The sequence below is a fragment of the Oreochromis aureus genome, linkage group 3 (assembly GCF_013358895.1).
Source record: "Oreochromis aureus strain Israel breed Guangdong linkage group 3, ZZ_aureus, whole genome shotgun sequence".
Classification (NCBI taxonomy): Eukaryota; Metazoa; Chordata; class Actinopteri; order Cichliformes; family Cichlidae; genus Oreochromis; species Oreochromis aureus.
In genome coordinates, this window is record NC_052944.1 from 49,348,853 (window position 1) to 49,372,808 (window position 23,956).

Genomic DNA, 23,956 nt, shown 5'->3' on the forward strand with positions numbered 1-23,956 from the left:
CAGGCGCACCTCGCAAACGGAGAGCGCCCTTACTCCCACCAAATGGGCGATAGAAAACCGATCGGTGCCTATGCCATTCCCAATATGCGCTGGCTGATGTCGGGGCAGCATGAGTACGAGCAATTTTTTTTTGCCGATGCCCGTGATGCCGCCCCTCACGATGCCGTAGCGGTTTTAGATACGGGCAACCGCCCGTGTCGCCCGTATCTAAAACCGCTACTGATCATGCTCAGTGCTTATCTATAGTTAGAAACTGTTCCAACTGGAGTGTCTGGTTTGCAGTGACACATTTATCCTCATCTAAGTTCCTGTTTCCTAATCAACTCCAACATAACTCATTTCACTTTCACAGGGACAGTTTGGATCACTGTGCGTGGAGTCTTCATCTGTTGTAAGTTTTCTTTTATTTGTTAGTTTATTTTCTTTTTGGGGTTGTTTTTGGATCAAAGAACAAACAACAAGAACCTTATAACAAAATTTTCTGGTAAACAAACAAAAGCATTTCTTTTCTACATGTTACTGAATAAACTCAGAATAAAGTCAGACTGTTGTTTCTCTGTCAAACCGTGAGCACATACAAGATGACAAATGTGTCTTAGTCGTTAAAAGTTCCCACAAAGCTCCAAATGTAGCAGTAAAGTGTGAGAAAAGCTGCATTTATGTTTATAAAGAACAGTTCTTGGAATCATGCAGAGACCTGCACTTAAAGCAGGACTTTGTCTCATTGAGGTTACTTAAAAGAAACTCTGAACTTTCAGTTTTAGTCATGTGCTTAAGTTACACTGCTATGGCGCAGGTTCATTTCAAAATAATAACCTAACCCCAACACTGCTGACTAATCTTAGTTAAAGATGATCATTTAAATAAGTGAACATTGTATCTGAACCTTTTTAGTAAAATAATAGTAACCTAATTATTTTGGATGTGAGTGTTTAGTTCTGAATGAGCTGATCGATGTTCCTGTTGAGTGTTTGATGGGTTACCTCCAGCCTTGGCAGACTCTTTATGCTTTTCTTTAATGTATTTGTCAAATTGAGATAAAATACAGAGCTGACTGCAGCAGCAGGTTTCTCAGACTTTCTTTCTGTAGTGACAGCTACATACCCACATCCTGATCACTCTGCTGTTTACAGAGCAGGCTGGAAGTCATGCTCATATGAAAATCATTCCTTGATACAGACTCAGGAGCTCAGCTGTTACATGTCATCCATACACATATGCATTTCGACACCTTTCTGTACAAAAATCTACACACAAAATCTGCCATAAAATCCTCAAAGAACAATTGTTTTTTCCTTTATTTTCATAAATTACTTAATCCACTTGATCCCTTTTCAAAATGATCAAACTTTAAATTATTTTCAGGAATTTTCTCTTTCTCTCTTAGCCATTGGTGTGGATGGTATAGGAGGAGGAGTTGGCTGTCTGATTGGGTTCTGGGATGTGGGGCCTCTGGGTGCAGTCTGCTTGTCTCCACCCCAGGGGAAAGGGTAATATCTTGTGGGTGAATGAAGAGGTGCGGTTTCCCCCTCTGGGAGTGAGCGTACCTGGGCCTGTCTCTTTGTGTCTGTGCACGTTGGGCGAGTGACGAGTATTTTTATGTTTGCGTGAGGGTGGGAATGCACGTTTGTGCCTGTGTGAACCTGTTTGTCTGTGTCTGTATGTCAGGTTTGAGGGGGCAGATAGAAATGCAAAGGGGGCACATGGTGGCAACGGAGGTGGAAAAGGGGTGGTGTTGATGGGGTTCCTCTCTCTCTCTCTCTCTCTCACCAAGTCTTAAAAATGAAGACTTAATAATAGAAATAGAGAATACAAAAAAAATCCATTCAGATATTTACAACCAACAACATGAAGTCTGTCTTAATTGGATTTCCTGATTCTCAAATACATTTGCAAAATAAAGTATGAATAAAATAATGCTGAAGAATACTGGAGAACTGAAGAAGCTTCTCGGATCAGAGGTAAAACATCTTCAAGCAACTTAAAGAAGTCTAGATGCTTTTCTTTCCAAGCTCCTTACACTGAAAAAAAGGCCATGTTGGATTTACTTGATTCAATAGTGGACATTGGTTGCACACAAATGTTTTGCTTTGGCAGAAACTTAAACAACTGATTTAAATCAACACAACTTTTTCATATTCAATAAACCTGTGCATTTTGTGTTCATAAAACGCAACTGAAACATGTTCAGATGAAGTAAGTTGAGCTCTTGGAACATTTTAATTCTTCACAATTTTGTCATTTTATTTCAACACTATTCAATAACCTTTACCCCAATACTACTTGGTCACTTGAATACTACATGTTGTCTTCATATTACATAATGTTCAACAAAGTCTAGATCCTAATTGAATGGATCTACAACAACTACCATCCTCCTTTCTTTATCCTGTTGCAGTAGTGATGGGATTTCCGGCTCTTTTTAGGGAACCGGCTCTTTCGGCTCGGCTCACTAAAAAGGTTGTTTTGTTGCTTTAATTAATTTATTATTAACAACAATATAAAATTATGCACACAAGGAATTACTAATGTAAAAATGTTATATATATATATATATATATATATATATATATATATATATATATATATATATATGTATGTATATATGCGATGGCCCCTAGAGACAGAGCACATACAAACTCCAAAACACATTTCTAGCATTAACTGAACTTCCAAAACAGAGCTACCTAGATCACTTAAATTACACAATTGAAAGCATATGTGTATTGTTTGTGTATTTATACACAAGCACTCACATATATTCAAATAATTCAAAAAAATGTTCATTTACCTGCTACTACCACACACCAAATCCGGTCATTGGTACTTCCTGGCTTGTGTGCTTCGGGGTTTGTACGTGTTTTGAAGTTTGTACGTGCTTTGTCTGTAGGGGCCACCATAAATATACTTTTATTTATTCACTCCACATAAAATGTAATAAATAAATCATATAATACAAAAACCAACTATTCACATTTCAGCTTTTAACTATTTAAATTTTCAGCTTTTTCCCTTTAAACACATTTAAAGTGAAACAACACAAAACACTGCAAACCACAACACAATTAAATATAAATTAAAATATGAAAACAGAAAGAACATGCACATTCTCTGTCATATGGGCCTGCATGAATAAACTTTATGTATCATTTATCATACGCAACTGAAAATAGTTGTGTATGATTACTATACCTTTCTAATGTGAGGCTGTTGTCCCTGGCTCTCTTTCTCTCTCTCTCCTTCCCGCTCTGTTCCTGTGCTACTGCGAGTGTAACTACCGCCCCTCCCCCCTCTGCCCAGCGCAAAGCACAAGGCTCGCGTGTGGAGTGAAGCGGAAAAAAAGTGCGAGAGAGAGGGTGAGAGAAAGAAAAAAAAACACGGCTCGCGATAAGGAGCCGGCTTGCGTCGTTCACGTCAAAGATCCGGCTCTAAGAGCCATTTCGTTCGCGAACAACACATCACTAGGTTGCATGGGGCCTGGGAAATAACCCTGAAGTGATAGGTTACGAGGCAGGGTACACCCTGGACAGCTCACCAGTCTATCACATAGAAACAAACATCCATTTGCACTTACATTCACGGGTAATTTAGAATCACCAGTTAACCCTAACTCTAATAACTGCATGACCTTTAACTGTGGGAGGAAACCAGAATACCCAGAGAGAAACCAGTGCAAACTAGCCAGAATGTGGATTTGAACCCAGGACCTGCTTACTGTGAAGCAACAGCACTAACCACCATGCCACCAATCTAGAAAATACAGGAAAGCTATGATTTCCTGTATTTGATGCAGAATTTTTTTTGGTTTTGTCCTAGACAGGTTAATCCACAATAAATAGCAATAGCATGCACCTGGTATGTCTTCCTCTTATAACTCCAGTGATTTTTATATTTTCCTACAGTTTGACATCTCGTGCGATCTTGTGAATTTCATGAGTCCAGCAACTAACCACTCTTACTAGAATGTATCATGTCATCTCAACAAGAACAAATTAAGTTGTTGAATTTCATACATATCCTTCATGATTTAATTACGTTCATAGAAACACAAAATTATTGTGTTCAAATTACAAGTTAGACTTTTTTAATGTAACAACAACTCAATTTACTTTTTTCGGTTTACTGAAAAAAGTAGAGGTGGCTGCTCGACTTGACTGAGATGGATGCCTTCCTCAAACCACGATCCAAAGAGCGCGAGACTGAAACCAACAATTTAATCTACCCGCTCTGCATATCATGTAGTTTCTACACAATATAGTTACACTTAACTTTAAAGCATGAGGAAATTGTGTTAAATACATGCAAGATGCTTACGTAAATCCAAGAGCTGGCCAATCCCTTTTTTCAGTGTAGACTATACTAAAATAATACTTCTCAATATAGACAACATTTACAAAACTAAAAAGGGTTGGTATAGTAATCTAAAAGAAAACAATTCACCATGTCTCTTGCTAAAGTTGTCAAATTTATTTATTATAATAACTTGTAGAACACAAAAGGATGTATAACAGAACATTTGAAACAAAATTTCTTCTTTTGTCTTCTTTTAATCTTATTTGCTTTAGGCTACGTCCACACGTACCCGGGTATTTTTAAAATCGCAGAGTTTTCTTTGCGTTTGCACCTCTGGTCCACACGTAAATGGCGTTTTCGGTCACTGAAAACTGAGATTTTTAAAAACGCCTGCCAGGGTGGATATTTTCGAAAACTCAGTTTTTGCATTTACGTGTGGACGAGGAAAACGGAGAAAACGCAGCGTCAAAGGTGTGCGCCTTTTTTGACGTCACACTGTGCGCCACGTTATTGTTTCGGTGAAATGGATTTCTACAATGGGGGACTTAGACAAAATACTGTTACTGTTAATTTTACTGTCTGAAGTGTTTAAATGTTTACATATACACACACAGTTACTGTCCCCCCACACATAGGACTCGGTTCTCCTTGTATGCGCCATCTTTGTTTACGTTTTCCCATCAATGCTTCTAGACTTCTGATTGGCCAACACTGAATGCACCTCATTGCCTGCCATGGTGTTCTTCGCAGCTGCACCTCATCTCAAAAGTAGGTTAGTAAATTGGATTTAACTTAACCTCAATACTTGTGAAAATGTTTCTAAAAAACCAATGATGAACATTAAAATAATTCACTTTCATATACATTCGGTATGATTTTGACACCAGAGATTAGCTGCATAATTTTACTCTGACCCGCCTACCGAGAAACCTGACACCAGGTGATTTGCATGTTAACAGTGATGGGATGTTTAGCTGAGGGGAGGGTGATTGGGGGGGTGCGCTCCTGTGCGGCTGATTGGCGGGGCCTAGCACTGTGGCTCTGCCGGGGGTGACCCTTCAGAGGCCTGCAGCTCGGTTCACTCTGGCACAGCTGGCTGCTGGCAGAGCCCACAGGCATGCCACTGCAGCCCCCTCTGGCTTCTGCTCCGTCGCTGCCTGGTGACCCGTCTTCTGGGGCTCTCCTCAGCTCTTCCCAGGAGGGTGGCACAGTTGCTCCTGTGGTGGTCCTCCTTGGGCTCTCGCATTCTGGGGCTTCTGGAAGTCATGCAAACTGAAACAATAATAAAAACAACAATAAAGACAAACACAGCAGAACATATGAAATATGAACTTTGAATGAAATTTGAATATGTGATGTATGTGTGTGTTTGATAGGATTTCTTTCTTATCATGGTTATTATAAATACTTAAATCTAAATGACATCAACACTGAAACAGCTTCTTAAATGTGTCTTCACTGGGACTGAACCTGTTTTCCTGTTATTGTTACAACGTGGAGGAAATCATTGATAAACAGTACAGGATCTGCAGTCTGAAGATGTTGCTCAGAGTAGAGACGGAGAAACACATCACAGAGAAGCTCTGAACTTGAAATCCTTAAAGAGATTTTCTCTTTTCTTTGTAACTGAAAGTTTTTCAGAAAGCAGCACCCATTTCCAGTGCTCACTGAAATATTTCCCCGAGGTAAGATTTCTTTTATTTTGTTAAAGAATCAGAAACAAATGATGTTATATTAGACTGCTGGGCTGCTTCCTGTCAGATGCAGAGAGTAACAGGAAGCTTGTTTTGCTGGTTGATTTTCAGAGTAATGAGTGATGGCTCTTCAGGAGATCAGTGTGATGTTCACACACAGACCCTCGGCCTTCTCTGCTGCTGTGCTGCTTCTAACACTCGTCCTCTGCAGAGGTGAGCATACAGATGTTTAACAGAGTCACACTTTGGAGAAAGTGATTATGATTGGATGGATTCTGAGGCACAGGAGTCCTGGACTCACACAGAAAGAGCAAAAAGACAGTAATTAAAATAATAATACCTGTGTTATTTATTTTGCATGTTGTTCCTCCCCCTTCAGCTTTTAAAAGTAAAGAACAGATATGCTTCATTGTTGTAGGTCTGTGTAGTAATCTTTGGTTATTTGCAGCTTGTTAATGCTTGCTCTCATGATGACTACAAAAATAAAACAACAAAATTAACAGTGAAATATAAAACAATTAACCTATTTTGATATTTGAAGCAGTAAGAATTCCAGAAATGTCTAATTTTAGGCTTAAATTTATTTCACAAAGAAACAAAATATGCACAGATAGAAATATTAACATTGTATACTATTGTACATGTGCTACAGTTTGTTTGTTTTTTACACTGAGGTTGTTCTTGGTCAAATTTGACCCTTTAACTATTGAGGTGGATTTTAGATTCACAATTGTGAGTCAAATAGAGGAAAACTGTCATTTTAGGGAATATTTAAACAGTAAACTGTACATGTCAGGTCTCTGAACATTTTTATTGGACGGTGCTGTCAGAGTTCAAGTTAGACTTTGATTCAATGGTGAGAAATGTTTCTGTTCACATTTGTTCAGGTCCCCACAGACACAGATACCTGCCAGTTTTTTAAGTATTTATATGCATCTTCTACCAGGAAGGGTAGAAAAATACTATATAAGAACCAGTTCATTTACTGTTTACCTGCATGGAGTCGTTTCGCTCTGTTTCAGTGAGCTCAGGTTACAGCAGGTTTTGTACTCCTAAATTAACTTACTCGAACTGTTGTCTGTAAGTCTGGTACACTGCAGCTGAGGAAGGAGACACTAGATATGGGCAAACACAGCATTTTATAGGGGAGATGTAAAACTGTGAACTCCCTCAGCATGCACATAGCAGCAGAAGTGAAAATCCTGATCAAACCATAAACAGTAGTTTGTGTTTCATCATTTTTCATGTTCACAGTGAAGAGTTTTGCTTTGTTTCTCCAGCAGGACAATCCTGAAACTGTTTCAGAGTCTCTGTGTTTCCAAACTGAGCTGATAAATGTTTAAAGTAACATCTGTGTTATTAGTTTATGTTAAGCTCCATCTGCAGGACGGACACAGATAAAATGTCATCAGTGTTTAGTTTTTCTCACACTGATCATGGAGCAGATCTCAGTGGGAGTGGATGTTTGCTGTGGATGTTTACAGGCTGAAATCCTTCTAATGTGACATGTTTTCAGAGCTCACATGTAAATTACAACCATCCAGTTTCTTCTTCATGATTTCAAAACCTCTCAGTGAATCAAGTTTTCTGTGAGCTGCTTAAATTGACTTTAGATTTTGGTGGATGGTCAAACTGTGGCTGCTTAACTGTGCTGACTGCAGAGATACTGAATAAGTCTGATCAACAGATTCATGATGAAAGTCATGGAAACAAAATCATCATCACAGTGATCTTGGTCAGTACTGAGATCACCTTCATCTCACTGACTGTGGAAACAAAGTGGATTTATTCAAGTTTAAGTAACTCGTCAGTCTAAAACCAGAAACTGATCTCAGAACAATGAGACACAACAATTGTTTTATTTTGTTGATCTTGTGTTAATAAGTAACTAATAATGAACTCTATTAATGGCACAGCCTTAATAAAGGCGTCCTGCAGCACAGCTCTCTGATGGTTTCATTATTTCCTTCATGCTGAGGAAAAATCATTGTTTCCATGTTTGTCACAGCAGAACTTCATCAGATTATTGTTGTTGATTTTGTAGTTTGTAGATGTGTGTTTGATCTTTTTGAACAAATCAACAAACAAACTAGTGATTGTTGACAGCGTTGGCTCTGCCTCACTGTGAAAGGAGTTCTGATGTTGTATAAAGTTGTGAGTGTGTCTGCTCCTCTCTGTCTCCTCAACAGGATCATTTGTAGTGGATGTGACACAGAGCTCCTATAATGTAATAAAAGTGTCTGTACTTCAACACTGACACAGTGTCATCTGCAGTGTTGGGCAAGTCACTTTGAAAAAGTAATTAGTTATAGTTACAAGTTATGTTTTCATTTTGACATACTGTATTATCAAAATTGATCTGAAATCAGACAAAAAACATAAAATCCCATTATTGTTATTGTAATAACCACAAACATGTTTAACAAATAATTTTCATAACTTGAAAAGCAAATAGAGATTGTGAATTAAAAAAAAACCATGCACAAGTATTGGAAACAACAAAATTATATGCAACTATTTACCTAAAAATGCAGCCAAGATGTTTTTTTAATAACCATTTCAAACCGCATCAAATAAGATGCCACAAAAATTATTTGTCCCACTCCAAAAAATAATTTCTGCACACTGTAAGATAAAGGAGAACATCACAAGCCTGATACCTGCAGGCCTGCCAGCAGGAAGTGTATCACTCCTCCTGTTTTCCACCTGGAGACAGCGTTTCCACTGCAGTCTGCCTTTGGTGGCTTTTTGGCCGCAAATGTGACATTCAAAAGTCGCCTCATTGTTCTGACACACAGAACAAAACTATAAACTACACTACTCTTTCTCTCTTGCTGCAGTCATTCCTTAAACTTCCCCTCTACCTAACCAAATGTCATGTTGCCATATCATTATTTTGATTGGTCAACGTGGTACATTTTTCCACGAATTTGTTTTGGGTTTTTTCTTACAAGTGGATAAAACTTCCCTTACAAAACACAGTTTCTATTGTTTCTTCTTATGGTTTTGCATGGCCAAACAACATGATGTAAAAACTGGTATATAGTTTGAAGTCTGCACTTTTAACAAAAGTGCTATGTCATCTTAAATTGGTCATGTGATTGGTTTACCCGGTAAGCTGAAGACAGCATCAGTCGTCTGTGTTTTGAAAAATCATGTTGTCCATGTGAACAAGATTTTTTTTTTTTTTTTTTTGCTGTTGTTGTTTTGGAATAAAAAAATATTTAAGCAACAATATCATCCACTTCTACTGTTTCTTATGTTTCCTTGCAGGAAAATCTCATCTGGTGTGTCCATCACGGGTTGTAGCCATGATGGGTGATGATGTTGTTCTTCCATGTCAGCTTAAACTTGCTGTTGATACTAACACTGAGACTGTGAACTGGATCAAACCTGGTCTGGACCCAAATGTTGTCCACCTTCATTTTGATGGACGGCTGGTGTTTGAGAACCAAAATCCATCTTATCACTTTCGTACTCGAGTCTTTGTGGATGAACTGATCAAAGGGAACGTCTCCCTTAAAATATTCAAAGTCAAACTCTCTGATGAAGGAACGTACAGATGCTCCATTCCCTGGATACGTGAAGAAGCTTCCATTGTTCTCACTGTTGGTGAGTCAAAACATTTAAACTAACCTGATTTAAAGTATGAAGACGCTGTATGATCAGTGGAAAAGAGTTTACATGCCTTGTTTCCCCTTATCAGGTTCAGCATCTACACCCGTCATAAAGGTGATGTCAATTGTCAGCAGCAGGGTGGTGTTACAGTGTGAGTCTGCAGGCTGGTATCCAGAGCCTGAGCTGCTGTGGTTGGACGGTGAGGGAAAGCTCCTCTCTGCTGGACCTACAGAGACCCTCAGAGGTCCTGATGACCTCTATACTGTCAGCAGCAGAGTGACTGTGGAGAAGAGACACAGCAACAACATCACCTGCAGAGTCCAACAGAGGAACACCAACCAGAGCAGAGAGACACACATACATGTTCCAGGTAATAATGACTCACATTCAGAAACTATTTCATTATTTCGCCCTCATCATGTGCAGTTTGAAGCAAAACAGAAACAGCAACTTTTGTTTTTGTTGCTTCGGAACAAAGAATATTCATGCAACAATATCATCTACTTCTACTGTTTTCTTATGTTTCTTTGCAGGAAAATCTCATCTGGTGTGTCCATCTCAGGTTGTAGCCATGATGGGTGATGATGTTGTTCTTCCATGTCAGCTTAAACTTGCTGTTGATACTAACGCTGAGACTGTGAACTGGATCAAACCTGGTCTGGACCCAAATGTTGTCCACCTTCATTTTGATGGACAGCTGGTGTTTGAGAACCAAAATCCATCTTATCACTTTCGTACTCGAGTCTTTGTGGATGAACTGATCAAAGGGAACGTCTCCCTTAAAATATTCAAAGTGAAACTCTCTGATGAAGGAGCGTACAGATGCTCCATTCCCTGGATACGTGAGGAAGCTTCCATTGTTCTCACTGTTGGTGAGTCAAAACATTTAAACAAACCCGATTTAAAGTATAAAGAAGCTGCATGATCAGTGGAAAAGAGTTTACAATGCCTTCTTTCCCCTTATCAGGTTCAGCATCTACACCCGTCATAAAGGTGATATCAAATGTCAGCAGCAGGGTGGTGTTACAGTGTGAGTCTGCAGGCTGGTATCCAGAGCCTGAGCTGCTGTGGTTGGACGGTGAGGGAAAGCTCCTCTCTGCTGGACCTACAGAGACCCTCAGAGGTCCTGATGACCTCTATACTGTCAGCAGCAGAGTGACTGTGGAGAAGAGACACAGCAACAACATCACCTGCAGAGTCCAACAGAGGAACACCAACCAGAGCAGAGAGACACACAAACATGTTCCAGGTAATAATGACTCACATTCAGAAACTATTTCATTATTTTGACTTAAAAAAGGTTTGTCACTTATATTTTTCACTCTAGTGGTAAAATCACACACATCTTCCTCTAATCCAGAATATGTTTGGTTTGTTTTGTCCTTTAAGGTGAAGACATCAGTGACTCTACATTACCCATCTGTGTCAATGTTCAAGCAGCTTTCTTGGTGTGTATTATAGTGATGCTCATTACATGGAAACTGAAGCAAAAGCAAAGTGGTGAGTCAGAAATTAATATTTTTTTATTGCCAGTATTACACTGCAGTGTTTGATGCAGTGCCCTCATGTTTTAGCTCATAGTTAGAAGGTTATTCTGCATTATTTTTTTTTTTTTTTTTTTTTTTGTCTTTCAATATTTTTATTGCTTTTTGCAACAGCATACAAAGGTTTGTTTTCCCCGTAATATGCTGCAGTAATAGAAACCCTTTCCCCCACCCTCACCTCCCACCCTGCTCTCTACCAAACCTACAACAAACAAGAAAAAAAAACAAAAAAAAACACATAGAATATGTATACATTTGTACAATATGTGGTGTTTATACAACTTCAAGACATGAACAATAAAAAAATAGCTAGCATATACTAAACCATTTTCTCCTCATCCACATTCCTGCAGGAGTTGTCCGATGTTTACTTCTTTTATAAAGTTTTTAAATGGCTTCCAAATTTCATCGAAATATGTTAACTTGTCTTTTAGAAAATACGTTATCCTTTCCATTGACATACACTGTGCCAAAGAATTTATCCAAGCACCAATAGCAGGAGGATCTAATTTTTTCCAATTTAATGCAATCATACGTTTTGCCTGTAATATACAATAATCCATAAACTCAATTTGATGGGTTCTTAGTTTAAGATTTTTAGAATACACATGTAATAACAACATTTCTACATCTAAAGCAATCTTTTTATTCAAAATTTGGTTTATTTTGTTCATCACCTCCTGCCAAAATGCACGGATAATTCTGCATTCCCATATACAGTGAAAAAATGTTCCACGGGCTTCTCCACATTTAAAACATGTATCTGGAATTCTATTATTATATTTGTTCAATTTCACCGGTGTTATATATAATTGCATGATCCAATTGTATTGTAATAACTTTAAGTTACTATTAATCGATAGTTTTTGTGATTTTAAGCAAATTAACTTCCATGTCTCCTCAGAAATATTGATATTTAATAATAATAATAATAATAATATTTAGGTCCTTTCTCCAAGCTACCAACTTAGAAACTGATGTTTCTAGAGAGGCAGATACAATCCAGTTATAGAATGTTGAAATTAAACCTTTATTACCACCTTTTTTCACCATTAACTCCTCTAACTTACTTAACTGGGGAATGTTGAGAGACTGATTTTGCATGGAAGAAATGAAGCTTCTAATTTGTAAATACTTAAAAAGTGTTTTTGGGGAATTTGAAATTTAGAAACTAAATCCTCAAATGAAACCATTACTCCATCACAAAAAGATCACCCACTTTCTTAACACCTTTTTCTGCCCAACCCTGGAACCTTACGTCCAGGTTTCCTGGTACAAATAAGGCATTTCCCCAAATAGGACTAAACTGAGAGAGATTATTCTTAATATTCATCATTTCTTTTATTGTAAACCAAACTTCAATCATATTTTGGACTATAGGATTATTTGTTTCTTTCTTTAACTGTTTTGGCTGTGCAGAGTATAAATACAAATTTAATGGCATTTTAAGAGAATTTGCTTCCATCCCCACCCAAGACGGGGTATTTTGGGATGAAAAATAAAACATTATTGTCCTTAGTTGAATAGCCAGATACTACCAGTGAAAATTGGGACATTTCAACCCCCTGAATCAAAGGGAAGATACAACAAAGACAAACGAATGCGGGATGCTTCTTGTTCCAAATAAACTCTCTGATTAATGATGCTAATTTGGTAAACAATCCAGCAGGAGGAGCCAGTGGGACATTTTGAAACACATACAACAGTTTAGGTAATACATTCATTTTAAGAACACTTATCCTTCCAATAATAGATAGTGGTAAACTTATCCAACGCTCCAAATCTTTGGAAATTTTCTGTAGAATTGTATTATAGTTAATTGCCACCGTATCTTTTAATGAAGGAACTATTTTGATGCCTAGATAAGTGAGTTCAGAATTAACAGTAAAGCCAGATATATTCTGACTTACGTTTGGATTATACCCTTGTTTAAGTAACATTAATAATGATTTTGTTACATTTACTTTATACCCTGAGAAGGCCCCAAACTGGTCTATTAAATCCTTTATAGCAGGCACAGAGATTTTTAGTTGCTTTAAAAATAATATGACATCATCAGCAAATAAAGCAATTCTATGCTCCTTTCTACCAATCCTAACACCTTGAATTTGTCCACTGGTTCTAACAGCTATTGCCAGAGGTTCAATAGCTAAAAGGAATAAAAGTGGAGATAAAGGTGAACCTTATGGGCACCCTCTTTTAATGTCAAATGGTTCAGAAATTATCTCATTTGTCTTAACCTGAGCCACAGACTGACAGTGTAGTAGCTTGATCCAATGCAGAAATAAATTACTAAACCCAAATCTAACGATGACATCAAAGAGATATGACCGTTCGATTCTATCAAAAGCCTTCTCCGCGCCGAGCGAAAAGAATGGCTGTATCTTCCTGTTCACTTTGATTATGAAGAATGTTGAGGACTCGTCTTACATTATGAAAACCCTGCCTATGTTTAACAAATCCATTTTGATCATCTCGTATAATAACTGGAAGAACACTTTCTAATCTTTTTTGCGAGAATTTTACAGATAATTTTAGTGTCTGTGTTAATTAAGCTTATAGGACGATATATTTTCACACTTGTTATTTAGTTTTCCAGGTTTAGGAAGCAATATTATCAGGGACTCCCTTAATGAGTCAGTAAGATTACCAGTATTAAAACATTCTATATACATATCCAAGAGGGGCTGTGCTAGTTTATCTTTGAAGTATTTATAAAGGTCGATTGGCAATCCATCTGGACCAGCTGTTTTACCAGCATTTAAAGAGTTTATAGCATCAATAATTTCATCTATACTAATTTGCCTGTCAACATTTTCTTTGTCTTTGTCTGAAATTTTTGGTATATCAAGTTTATCTAGAAATAAAGACTGAATGCTAGCTGCATTATTGGATTCAGAGTTATATAACGTTTCATAAAACACTTTAAATGCATTATTTATCTCTAATGGGTCTACTATAATATTTCCATTTCAAGTTTCAAGTTTTGTAATTGCCTTTTCAGATTCCTGCTGTTTTATACGCCAAGCCAGGAGTTTGCTGGGTTTTTTTCACCTTGGTCATAGAATTGTTGCTTTAATCTCAATAAATTTACAGCTGCTTTTTCACTTGTCATTTCATTATATTGCGTTCTCAATAGTAATAATTCTTTTACATTATACTCATTATTTTGGCCTGATTGAAAACTGATCTCTTCTAACATTTTTATTTTTTCTTCCAGATATTTTATCCTTTGATTTCTTTCTCTTGTTTTCTTACTAGAGTAGCTTATAATTTGCCCTCTTAAATATGCCTTAAAGGCCTCCCATCTCACACTTGCCGATGTTTGATCTGTATTGTGCTCAAAATATTCATTAATTTGCTTGCCTAAAAACTCAAGAAACTGTTTGTCCTGCATCCACTTCAATTGAAACCTCCATACAATTCGAGTTTTGATCAGTTTTGGCTCTATGAAAGTCAAAGTAACAGCTGCATGGTCAGATATTATTATTTCCTTATACTGGCAATCTTTTATATAATGAGCCAGCTCAGTTGATACCAAAAGTAATCTATTCTGGAATACACTTTGTATGTATCTGACCAACAGGAATATTGTAACTTGGTTGGGTTTTGATCTCGCCATATATCAGTTATATTTAACTCCTTCATAAATTGACTGATCACCTTTCGTGTTCTATTATGGGTGTTATCCATGCCTGAAGATTTATCCTTCTGTGGGTTTAAAGTGCAATTTAAATCCCCAGCAATTATATATTTACCTTGCAAGTCTGAAATTTTAAGAAATAAATTGCTATAAAAGTTTGGGTTATCTTCATTTGGGCCATAAATATTAATTAAATTTAGTCTAGTAGATAGTAGATTACCTTGTGTAGTATTAAAAACGTCCATTACAATCCTTAAGCACATGCTCAACGTGAAAGGGTATAGATTTGTGAATCATTATCATGACGCCCTGGAATTGGAGGAGTAAGGTGCTGAAAAGATCTGACCTGGCCATCTACGTTTCATTCTATTTGTCTCGCTACCTAGCATATGGGTTTCTTGTAGGAACACAATTTTGGCTTTTAATTTCTTAATCCTATTAATGACTTGTTTTATTTTTACAAGCTTACGCAGACCTCTGCAGTTCCAAGAAACACAGTCAATCAATACTTCTGCCATATATATTCACATATGTTAAAGCTGTACTATTAAATAAATACACACATATATATACTGAAAGAAACGCATTGTACCATGTTAAGAATTTACTGATTTGAGAGAGCAACCTTCCCACATCCCAGCCTGTGTAAGAACATACAGGCATCCCTTAACCCCAAAAATACTTCCGCCTCTTCTTGGAACATGTCCACCCTAAACCGAGGAACTATTCACCCGCGTTTAGCAACAGTTGTTAGAGTAATTACAATTAAATAAAAGTATTTAACTAAAGAAACTAATAATAATAATAATAATAATAGAAATAAATCCACCTTGTCAAGTTTTTACTCTCACACATTTGACACAATAAGTGAAATTACTAGTAACTCTTGTTAAGAGAACAAAACAACCAATGTCTAACCCATCTTTGTATAACAACCCTTTGGCAATATAATAAATTGTTCTGTCCAGTGTGGTTCGTAAATACAGTTAGAACAGAATTAGTGATCTACCATCATATACCTTATCAAACATCTTGTACTTGATTGAGGTTCTTAATGTAGGCGCCCACGTCCGCTGGTGTATCAAATACATGCGCACGTTCCTCGTTGGTCAAAAGCAGCCTCGCTGGATAGATGATCCGATGTTTCCACAGTCAAATCTCCGCAGCTTCTTCCTCACACCATCGCATACTGACGCTGCTGTCTATATGTTTCTGCAGGCAGGTCGGCAAAAGGCTATCTTGTTGTCCTTATATCGCCAGTTCTTTTGTCGCCCTAGCGGCTTTCATGATGCGTTCACGATCTCTGTAACTTAAGCACTTAATTATAAAAGTTCTCGATCGGTTTGCAATAGAGCTTTGACTTGTGATTATCCTGTGCGCTCTCTCGAGGACAGGAGGGGATTTTCAAAATATCCGATATAAACTTCTCCATGAAAGCACGTGCATCTGTACCTTCTTCTTTCTCAGGGATACCGAGGATTCGGATGTTGTTACGCCGACTTCTTCCTTCCAAGTCCTCCACCTTTTTAGACAGAAATTTGGCCTGTCTTTCAATGCATTCCATATCATTTTTCAGTAAGGTAATTTCGTCCTCCGCATTGGAGATTCTTTTTTCAGCCTCGTCAAGTCGCCGTCCACATTTTTGTATATCAGCTTGAACAGCTCCTATTGCTGACATAATATCACCCATTTCAGTGTGAAACTCTTGCTTGAACAATCGAATGGCGTTCAAAAGGTCCAAGGTAGAAGGCATTTCTGGGTTTATGGGTTGCTTTTCTTGTTCGTGTTCATGCATGACGCCCATCTGCCCTTCCTCCATCCCGCTTTCGTCCTGTGCCTCAGACGTAGATTTTGTTTGTCCTTGTTCAGTTTTTTAGGCATGTTAACGTTCTCAAATGTTCCCAAACGAACTGTGTCAAAGACGTAAGTTCTATTTTGGATTTACAGAGAGTATTTAACGAAAAAGACAACTGAGCACGCGAAACACGGGTCTCCTCACTTTGCCGCCATTACCGGAAGTCCTATTCTGCATTATTAAGCTATAACAACAAGTAGTCTGAGGTCCTTTAATCATTATGAAGCTATATCTTTATATTATTATTACAATTACACGATACAATTATATACTGTATTATGAAATACAATGAAACATTAAGTTTTTGTACAGAGTATCGGTATCAGCTCAGTATCGTCGGTACCACCCTGAATTTTACTTGGTATCAGATTGAAAAGGAAATCAGTGGTATCAAGACATCACTAATAACAGGATCTTTGTAGCTCCTGTTAAACCAGGCTATGACTAAAGCCTGATTCATAAGTGCATCTATGCAACAATACATGTATCTGTATTGAACCGTTCGATACAGTGCTTTCGGTTCGGTACGCATATGTATTGAACGATACAAAATTTTTAATTTATGTGATCAACTTTTCTTCTGATGATGCTGTCTGTATTGAGGGCTCAGTGGATCTGTGTTTGATTACCCCGCCTAGGTTGCATTGTCGAGCGCAGATCCACTGAGTGCCGCCCATATGCATTCACTCAAGTTAGCATGGCAACTGCCTCAACGCTACCCGAAATTGAACCTCCTCCACCGTCATTCAGATCTGGCATTTGGAACTATTTGGGTTTTCATGTGAAGTATGACTCTACTTAAGTGCATCATGGACAAAAGTACCACAATATGTCGGATGTGCCACGCAATGCTCAATTTCATCGGTCGGAACACAGCGAATATGACTGCACATTTACGCCGACATCATGCTAGTGCAAAGACAAGTGGAAGTAGACAAAAACAACAACAAGCACGCATGCTACAAACTTTACCCGAGTCATTTAGACAGCCGTTAGCACATGATTCTAAGAGGGCAAAAGAGATGGACAGGGCAATTGCTATTTTTTTTGCTGTCGACAAAATAGCTTTTTTTTGGAAAGAGCCATTTCTCTTTCCACAGGGTGAGTTCTCCATCAGATACATTTATTTTTTATTAGTTTGTTGTTTCAGCATTTAATTTAAAAACTCTACTTTTGAGTTAAAAGAAATACTTATAATTTTAAATAACTTAAAAAAGGCATGAACGTTTTTTTGTATCAAAAAAATATCGAATCGTGACACCAAAGTATCGAAACGAAACGAACTGTGAATTTTGTGTATCATAGCATCTATTCCTGTGAAAGGATCTTTTTTTTATAAATCTATTTACACTGATATTTAAATCACTGTTTGCACCATGAGTTATTGGGTGTGTGGAAAAAAACCCAAACAAACATGATTTCAGCGAACTTTAAAGTATCATTGGCAGGAGCAGTGGAGAAAAGTGTTTTACTAGAAAATCTCATGTAAGGATTAAAAAAAGGAATCATTTTCCACAAATGTGTTTATTATTTCAGTGGAAATGTCAAATGAAATAATACACTTTTCATTTTCTCCTATTCATTTTTATGCTCATAATGAAAAAAGTTATTTAGACTTCATTTTCAGATTGCAGCAAACGATATCCAAGTATAGCAAATAATTACAAGAATGGTAACTCTGTCGTTTATTTGTATTTGTAGACCACAGGACAGACAGACAGAAGAAAATATAAAAGTAACTCTCTTTGATGACCCCTGATCCTGGATGAGAGAAACAGTAACATCAACAAAGGGACTGTTGGAATGTAAGAAGAGCTGGTACGAGTGAGGAAATCAGAAAAATTGAGCAAATTAAAAAAGAACACCACTTATGTTTTTTGCATTGGGATTTAACAGCTAAATATTTAAATCCTACATGGTGTCTAAAGTTTAGGTTTTCACAACTGATGTTAGTATTCAGTGTTGAGCATGTGACTGTATGAACTACTGTTTACTGGATCAGCTGATTCTGGTGTTTCCAAAGTTTCGACTGAATGATCAGAATGACTTTTTCAGTTGTAGCCAGTGACCATGTTAAGATGACCCTCACTGCATGTTTTATAAAATAGTAATAAAATCATTTTTATTCCCTTGCTTTTAACTTTGAATGAGTGATGTCTTCTCACCTTTTATTTATTGTTGTTTTTATTGTTTTGCATTTCGTTGGTTTGTATATCAATTTCTTTTTATCTCTGATGTTTTAAATCAGTGCTCTATCAAACAAACTGAATTTGACTGAATTTATATTTCCTATTACCTTAAAGAGTAGTCTTTAACAGTATATATATAGATGTGTTATATATAAGAGACAATGTACGAGCTGTGATAACTGTTTCTGATAGAATCAAGAGTAGACTGATGTATTAAATATTCCTTTATTGGGTGAGAAAATCATACCATGTCATAACTCCTTATGTCGTCTTGATGCATTCTCAATCATCCAGGTAAGAAAATCTCCAAAAGTTGATTCTGTTCATCTGGATGTAGCGTTTTGTGGGAGAAACGTTTCGTCACTCATCTGAGTGTGATCACTTCAGTCTCAGCTGACTGCAGGTCAGGTTACCATCTTCCTTGAAGCTGCTGAAGAGAAGATCTGAACATTTCTTCTTCAGCAGAAATTTGGATTTCAGCTTTAATCTCAACACCAGTCACTTATTAGAAGCTGTGAGCTGATGTCAGAGTCGGAAATGAAAGAAAGGACAAACAGACCGTGATCTCATCACAAAGACCTCTGATGTTTGTTGTTTGAGGTCAGAAACTCTGCAGCTGACCTGGAGCTACAGGCTGGTTCACCTGAAGACTTCAGAGGCTGAACACACAGAGCTCCAGCTGTGCTGCGTCCTTTCTGTGCAGCATTCATTTGATTTTAAGAAAAATTCATATCAACTTCTGTTAATAAATATCTTTGTTTTGTGCATTACAGTAATGCACATGGAAAACAAAGTCATGCAAAAATGTCACCGATATAGAGGCAGCAGAAAATGAATTTCAGATAAAAATAATAATAATACATGTTATGAAAGTTTGACCATATTTGACCCTAAAGAAGAGGTCAGAGTTCCAAAGAACCCTGATATTTACAATCCACATGTATCATTCCCTACATGTCTGTATCTTTCACCAGCAAACACAGTAAGAAATATAGTTTATAAATAAACAGTTTTATATATAATTGCTTTGACTTTCAGGTTGATCTCTTGGCCTTAGGGAGAGTTCAGAGGTAAAATGTGACATGATATTTTAAATCTTTATACGTTATAAATGTTGATATTACACAGTGCGCTTTTAAGGAGGCTTTTTGTCAATTTTTTAACAGCAAGTCATAAAGTTTACCATGAAGACCTGAGTGGATGTAAATCAAACTTTATTGGATTATTATAACATGATCCTGCTCTACAGCCTACAGAGATTTATCAGAATACATTCAAAACTTTCAGAGCTGTTGTGTTTACAGACAGAATGAAATGCAAATGCTACAAAAAAAGTGAGCTTTTTGTTGAAGGTGAGAAGAAACTGCTGAAACCATTTTAAGCTAATTTTTGGTTTACACATGATCTGTACTGATCTGACGCAGTATGTAATAAAGTGAAACCTTCCCTGTGTTTGTCATGATCAGTGTTTACCTGATGAATCAGCTTTGCATCAAGGAATGTTAGAAACTGATCCGACCGGAGTGTCTGGTTTGCAGTGACATGTTTATCCTTGTTTAAGTTCCTGTTACCTAATCGGCTCCAACAAACTCATTTCACTTTCACAGCAACAGTTTGGATCGCTGTGTTTGAGCCTCGGGTCCTTATCTGTGGTAAGTCTTTGTGTTTATTTCCTTGCTTGCTTGTTTTTTTTTTTGAGTTGGAGAACTCAAAAACAAGAAACTAATAATGAAGAAATAAAAATATGTGTGATGGAAAACAAAGGATTTTTTTCTACATGTTACCGAATAAAGTCAGACTGTTGTTTCTCTGTCAAACTGTGAGCACATACAAGATGATAAATATGTCTGTCAGTTAAAAGCTCCACAAAGCTCCAAATGTAGCAGCAAAGTGTGAGAAAAGCTGTATTTATGTTTATAAAGACTTTGGACTTTGTCTTATCGAGGTGACTTAAAAGGAACTCTGAGCTTTCAGTTGTGGATATGTGCTTAAGTTACACTGATATGGAAAGGGGTTAATTTCAAAATAAAAGGCCATAACCTAACCCCAACCCTGCTGACTAATCTCAGATGATCAGTTTAACAAGTGAACACAGTATCACAGTATCTGCTTCTTTAGAAAAATAAATGTAACCTAATTATTTTGGATGTTAGTATTTTGTTCTGTATCAGCTGATTGTTGTTTCTGGTGAGTGTTTCACGGACCACCATCAAACACTTTTCTTTAATATATTTGCCAAATAGAGATAAACACTGAGCTGACAACAGACTGTTGCTGATCGGTCTGCTGTTTACAGAGTGGGTGGAGTCAACTCACATGAATCGTTTCAGTTTCTCCTTTGAGAAACAAAGCTTGATACAAACTCAGGAGCCCAGCTGTCTGAGACGACTGAAGATGAAGCACATTTGTTGAATTTGCGTAGATTAAACTGAGTTTGCACCTGTCTGTGTTGAACTGTGTCAATCATCTGTTAACACGACTTTCCAGCTGTTTGGGGCAGAGTCAGCTTCCTCAGAAATAATCCTTAAAGTTTGAAGGTGTTTGGTTAAATTAATCATCATGTCATCAGATTTGTTCTGCTCTCTGTCAGTCAAAGGTAGAGAAGAAGATATAGTAACGACTCAAGAAGAAGCACCATGCCAAAGACTCGTGCCTCATGCTGACGTTCATGTTCAGTGTTATATCACTTATTCCAGTAATGTTGTGTTGGTGTCTCATAGTTATTGTTCATTTGTAATGTGATTTGCAGCTCTTTGTCTGGTATGAGACTGCTGTGCATATTAATGAGCTCTGGTCAGCACAACAGAGGCTGTGTCAGTCCGTCTTCTGTGGAACCAGCTTCCAGTTTGGATTCAGGAGACAGACACTATCTCTACTTTTAAGATTAGGCTTCAACTTTTTTGCTAAAGCACACAGTTAGGGCTGGACCAGGTGACCCTGAATCCTCCCTTAGTTATGCTGGGTGTAGGAGTTAAACAATTAATTACTGCAGTAAAATATGTCCAATAACTGACATTTCAGCAGCTGCACCATCAACATTAATACCAACAACAACACTAAAACATTCAATGCATGTGTGCTACAGAAAAGATTTGTGTGCTTTGCTGAGCAGCAGAAGGCAGCTGGAAGCCTGCGCAGACAGAAAAGTGCTGAGAAACACTGCAAACAAACATACACTGCATCTGAGGTGTGGGGAATGAAAAAAAAAAAAAAAATCAATTTGTCATTAAAATTTTTAAGTATGTTGGTGATGGATTATAGTGAGGATGACATCACTTCTCATTTAAAGCAGAGGCAGTTTTTAATTAGATATATTAGATTTTTATGTCAAATTTATTTATTTATTTATTTTTGACATATAATGGTGATCTTTACTGGGACAAAAATCAGCCTGGATGTTTTGGTCCAGGCTGACCTTTTCTCCCAGTACAAGCCTGACCAGAACATTTAAAATCATCACTCTCTGTTATTGAATCAGTGATGATCTAAAGGTCTGTTTACATATAAACTATTTTGAAACTGCATAATAGCTAAACACTGAAGCAGCTTCTTGAATGTGACTTCTGTCACGGTTTGCCAGGGCAAAGAAGGATCCAAATGCTGCGATGAACAGTGTGTTTATTTACAGTGCAGTAAATATTCACACAAACAATCCCCATGCATTTCCCTGACTCCCGTGTCTCCCCAAAAATCCGTGCCTCGTGCTCTCTGCTCCCGTGTGTCTGCACTCCACGTGCTCGCTGGCTTTCCAGGCTCTTTTGAAAGAAACGATAGAAGAAGCTATCAGGACACTCAATTACTGTGGGCATACACTCACTGGACTTGACACTAACAACATTACCGTGGAGTCTCACGCAACAATCCAGTGTCAAGGAAAGCTTGGCCAAACTATTAAGTAGCTCCCAGACGAGGCTTGATCAACTTCAGGGTGTGTGCGTTTCTAGTCCTCAGGCGTGGCCAGGCTCCTGGCTGACACCCCACCAGAGCTGAAGAAGAGGTGCTCTGCCACATCCACATACACCCACCCACACACCCAGCTATACACAAACATTAGGAAACAGGACAGCAGCACAAAAATACACCCTCATACTTATTCAAAGACCCTTGGTCCTTCAGACCCAGGTCCATGACAGTTTCACTGGGACTGAACCAGTTTTCCTGTTGATGTTACAGAGTGGAGGAACTTATTGATCAACAGTACAGGATCTGCAGTCTGGAGATGTTGTTCAGAGTAGACAAATGAAGAAAGCGCGCCACAGAGAACCTTGAGGTAAGATTTCTTTAATGTTGTCAGAATCAGAAACAGAAACATTTAGAATAAAACACATGATGTTATATGAGACTGCTGGGCTGCTTCCTGTGAGATGCAGAGAGTAACAGGAAGCTTGTTTTGCTTGTTGATTTTCAGAGTAATGAGTGATGGCTCTTCAAGAGATCAGTGTGATGTTCACACACAGACCCTCGGCCTTCTCTGCTGCTGTGCTGCTTCTAACACTCGTCCTCTGCAGAGGTGAGCAAAACTGCTGAGCATTTAAATTCATCTATGCTAATTTTGGGTTGTTTTGTTTAAACATTTAAAATTGATTCTCAACATCACAATTGTTGGAAATTAGCCAGATCGACCAGGAAGACAATATAGTGTTATGAATGAATGAGTACAACAGACTGTGGTGTGGGGGCCTTGAAGTTCTTTGGATTTATAACAGAAATGATGCTTCGTTCATTCCTGTGTTTCACAGTTCTGATGTTGTATAAAGTTGTGAGTGTGTCTGCTCGTCTCTGTCTCCTCAACAGGATCATTTGTAGTGGATGTGACACAGAGCTCCTATCAGGCAGAGGAGAACCACAACATCACACTGGAGTGGACGTTCACCACCAAACCAGACACATCCATCTCACCACTGAAGATCCTCTGTTACATGAATACTGATCATAAAGACTCAACTCTGTATTACCTTTTTGATGGTGTCGAGTTCTCAAAGCATCAGGATGAAAAGTTTTCAGGACGAGTCCAGAGTGACAAAGATGCCCTCAGAGAAGGACGAATCAGACTCCAGCTGTCCAGACTCAGGACTGAGGACTCGGGTCTGTACCTGTGTGAGGTGGACACAGGTTATGGC

The 23,956-nt window shown here is 37.8% G+C and overlaps 1 protein-coding gene and 1 long non-coding RNA gene across 4 annotated transcripts; both read left to right on the top strand.

The window, feature by feature from the left end:
• The first annotated feature begins 269 nt into the window (after nt 1-269).
• Nucleotides 270-18,726, top strand: LOC116327218 (butyrophilin-like protein 2). 3 transcript variants are annotated; one of them, XM_039610483.1, is made up of 10 exons: nt 276-391; nt 4,987-5,065; nt 5,927-5,978; nt 6,099-6,200; nt 9,261-9,599; nt 9,694-9,975; nt 10,139-10,477; nt 10,573-10,854; nt 10,995-11,105; nt 18,349-18,726. In XM_039610483.1, the coding sequence occupies exons 4-10, from the start codon at nt 6,110-6,112 to the stop codon at nt 18,378-18,380; spliced, it is 1,476 nt and encodes a 491-aa protein (XP_039466417.1). In that variant the 5' UTR covers nt 276-391; nt 4,987-5,065; nt 5,927-5,978; nt 6,099-6,109; the 3' UTR covers nt 18,381-18,726. The 3 variants fall into 3 exon arrangements, with proteins under 3 accessions (XP_039466419.1, XP_039466417.1, XP_039466418.1); XM_039610484.1 differs by having other exon boundaries at nt 4,987-5,061; XM_039610485.1 differs by lacking the exon at nt 4,987-5,065 and having other exon boundaries at nt 270-391.
• A 4,359-nt stretch (nt 18,727-23,085) lies between these two features.
• On the top strand, nt 23,086-23,950 carry LOC120439494. The gene is made up of 3 exons (XR_005612659.1): nt 23,086-23,106; nt 23,245-23,346; nt 23,631-23,950. It is a non-coding gene; the product is annotated as an uncharacterized LOC120439494 (long non-coding RNA).
• Nucleotides 23,951-23,956: the final 6 nt, after the last annotated feature.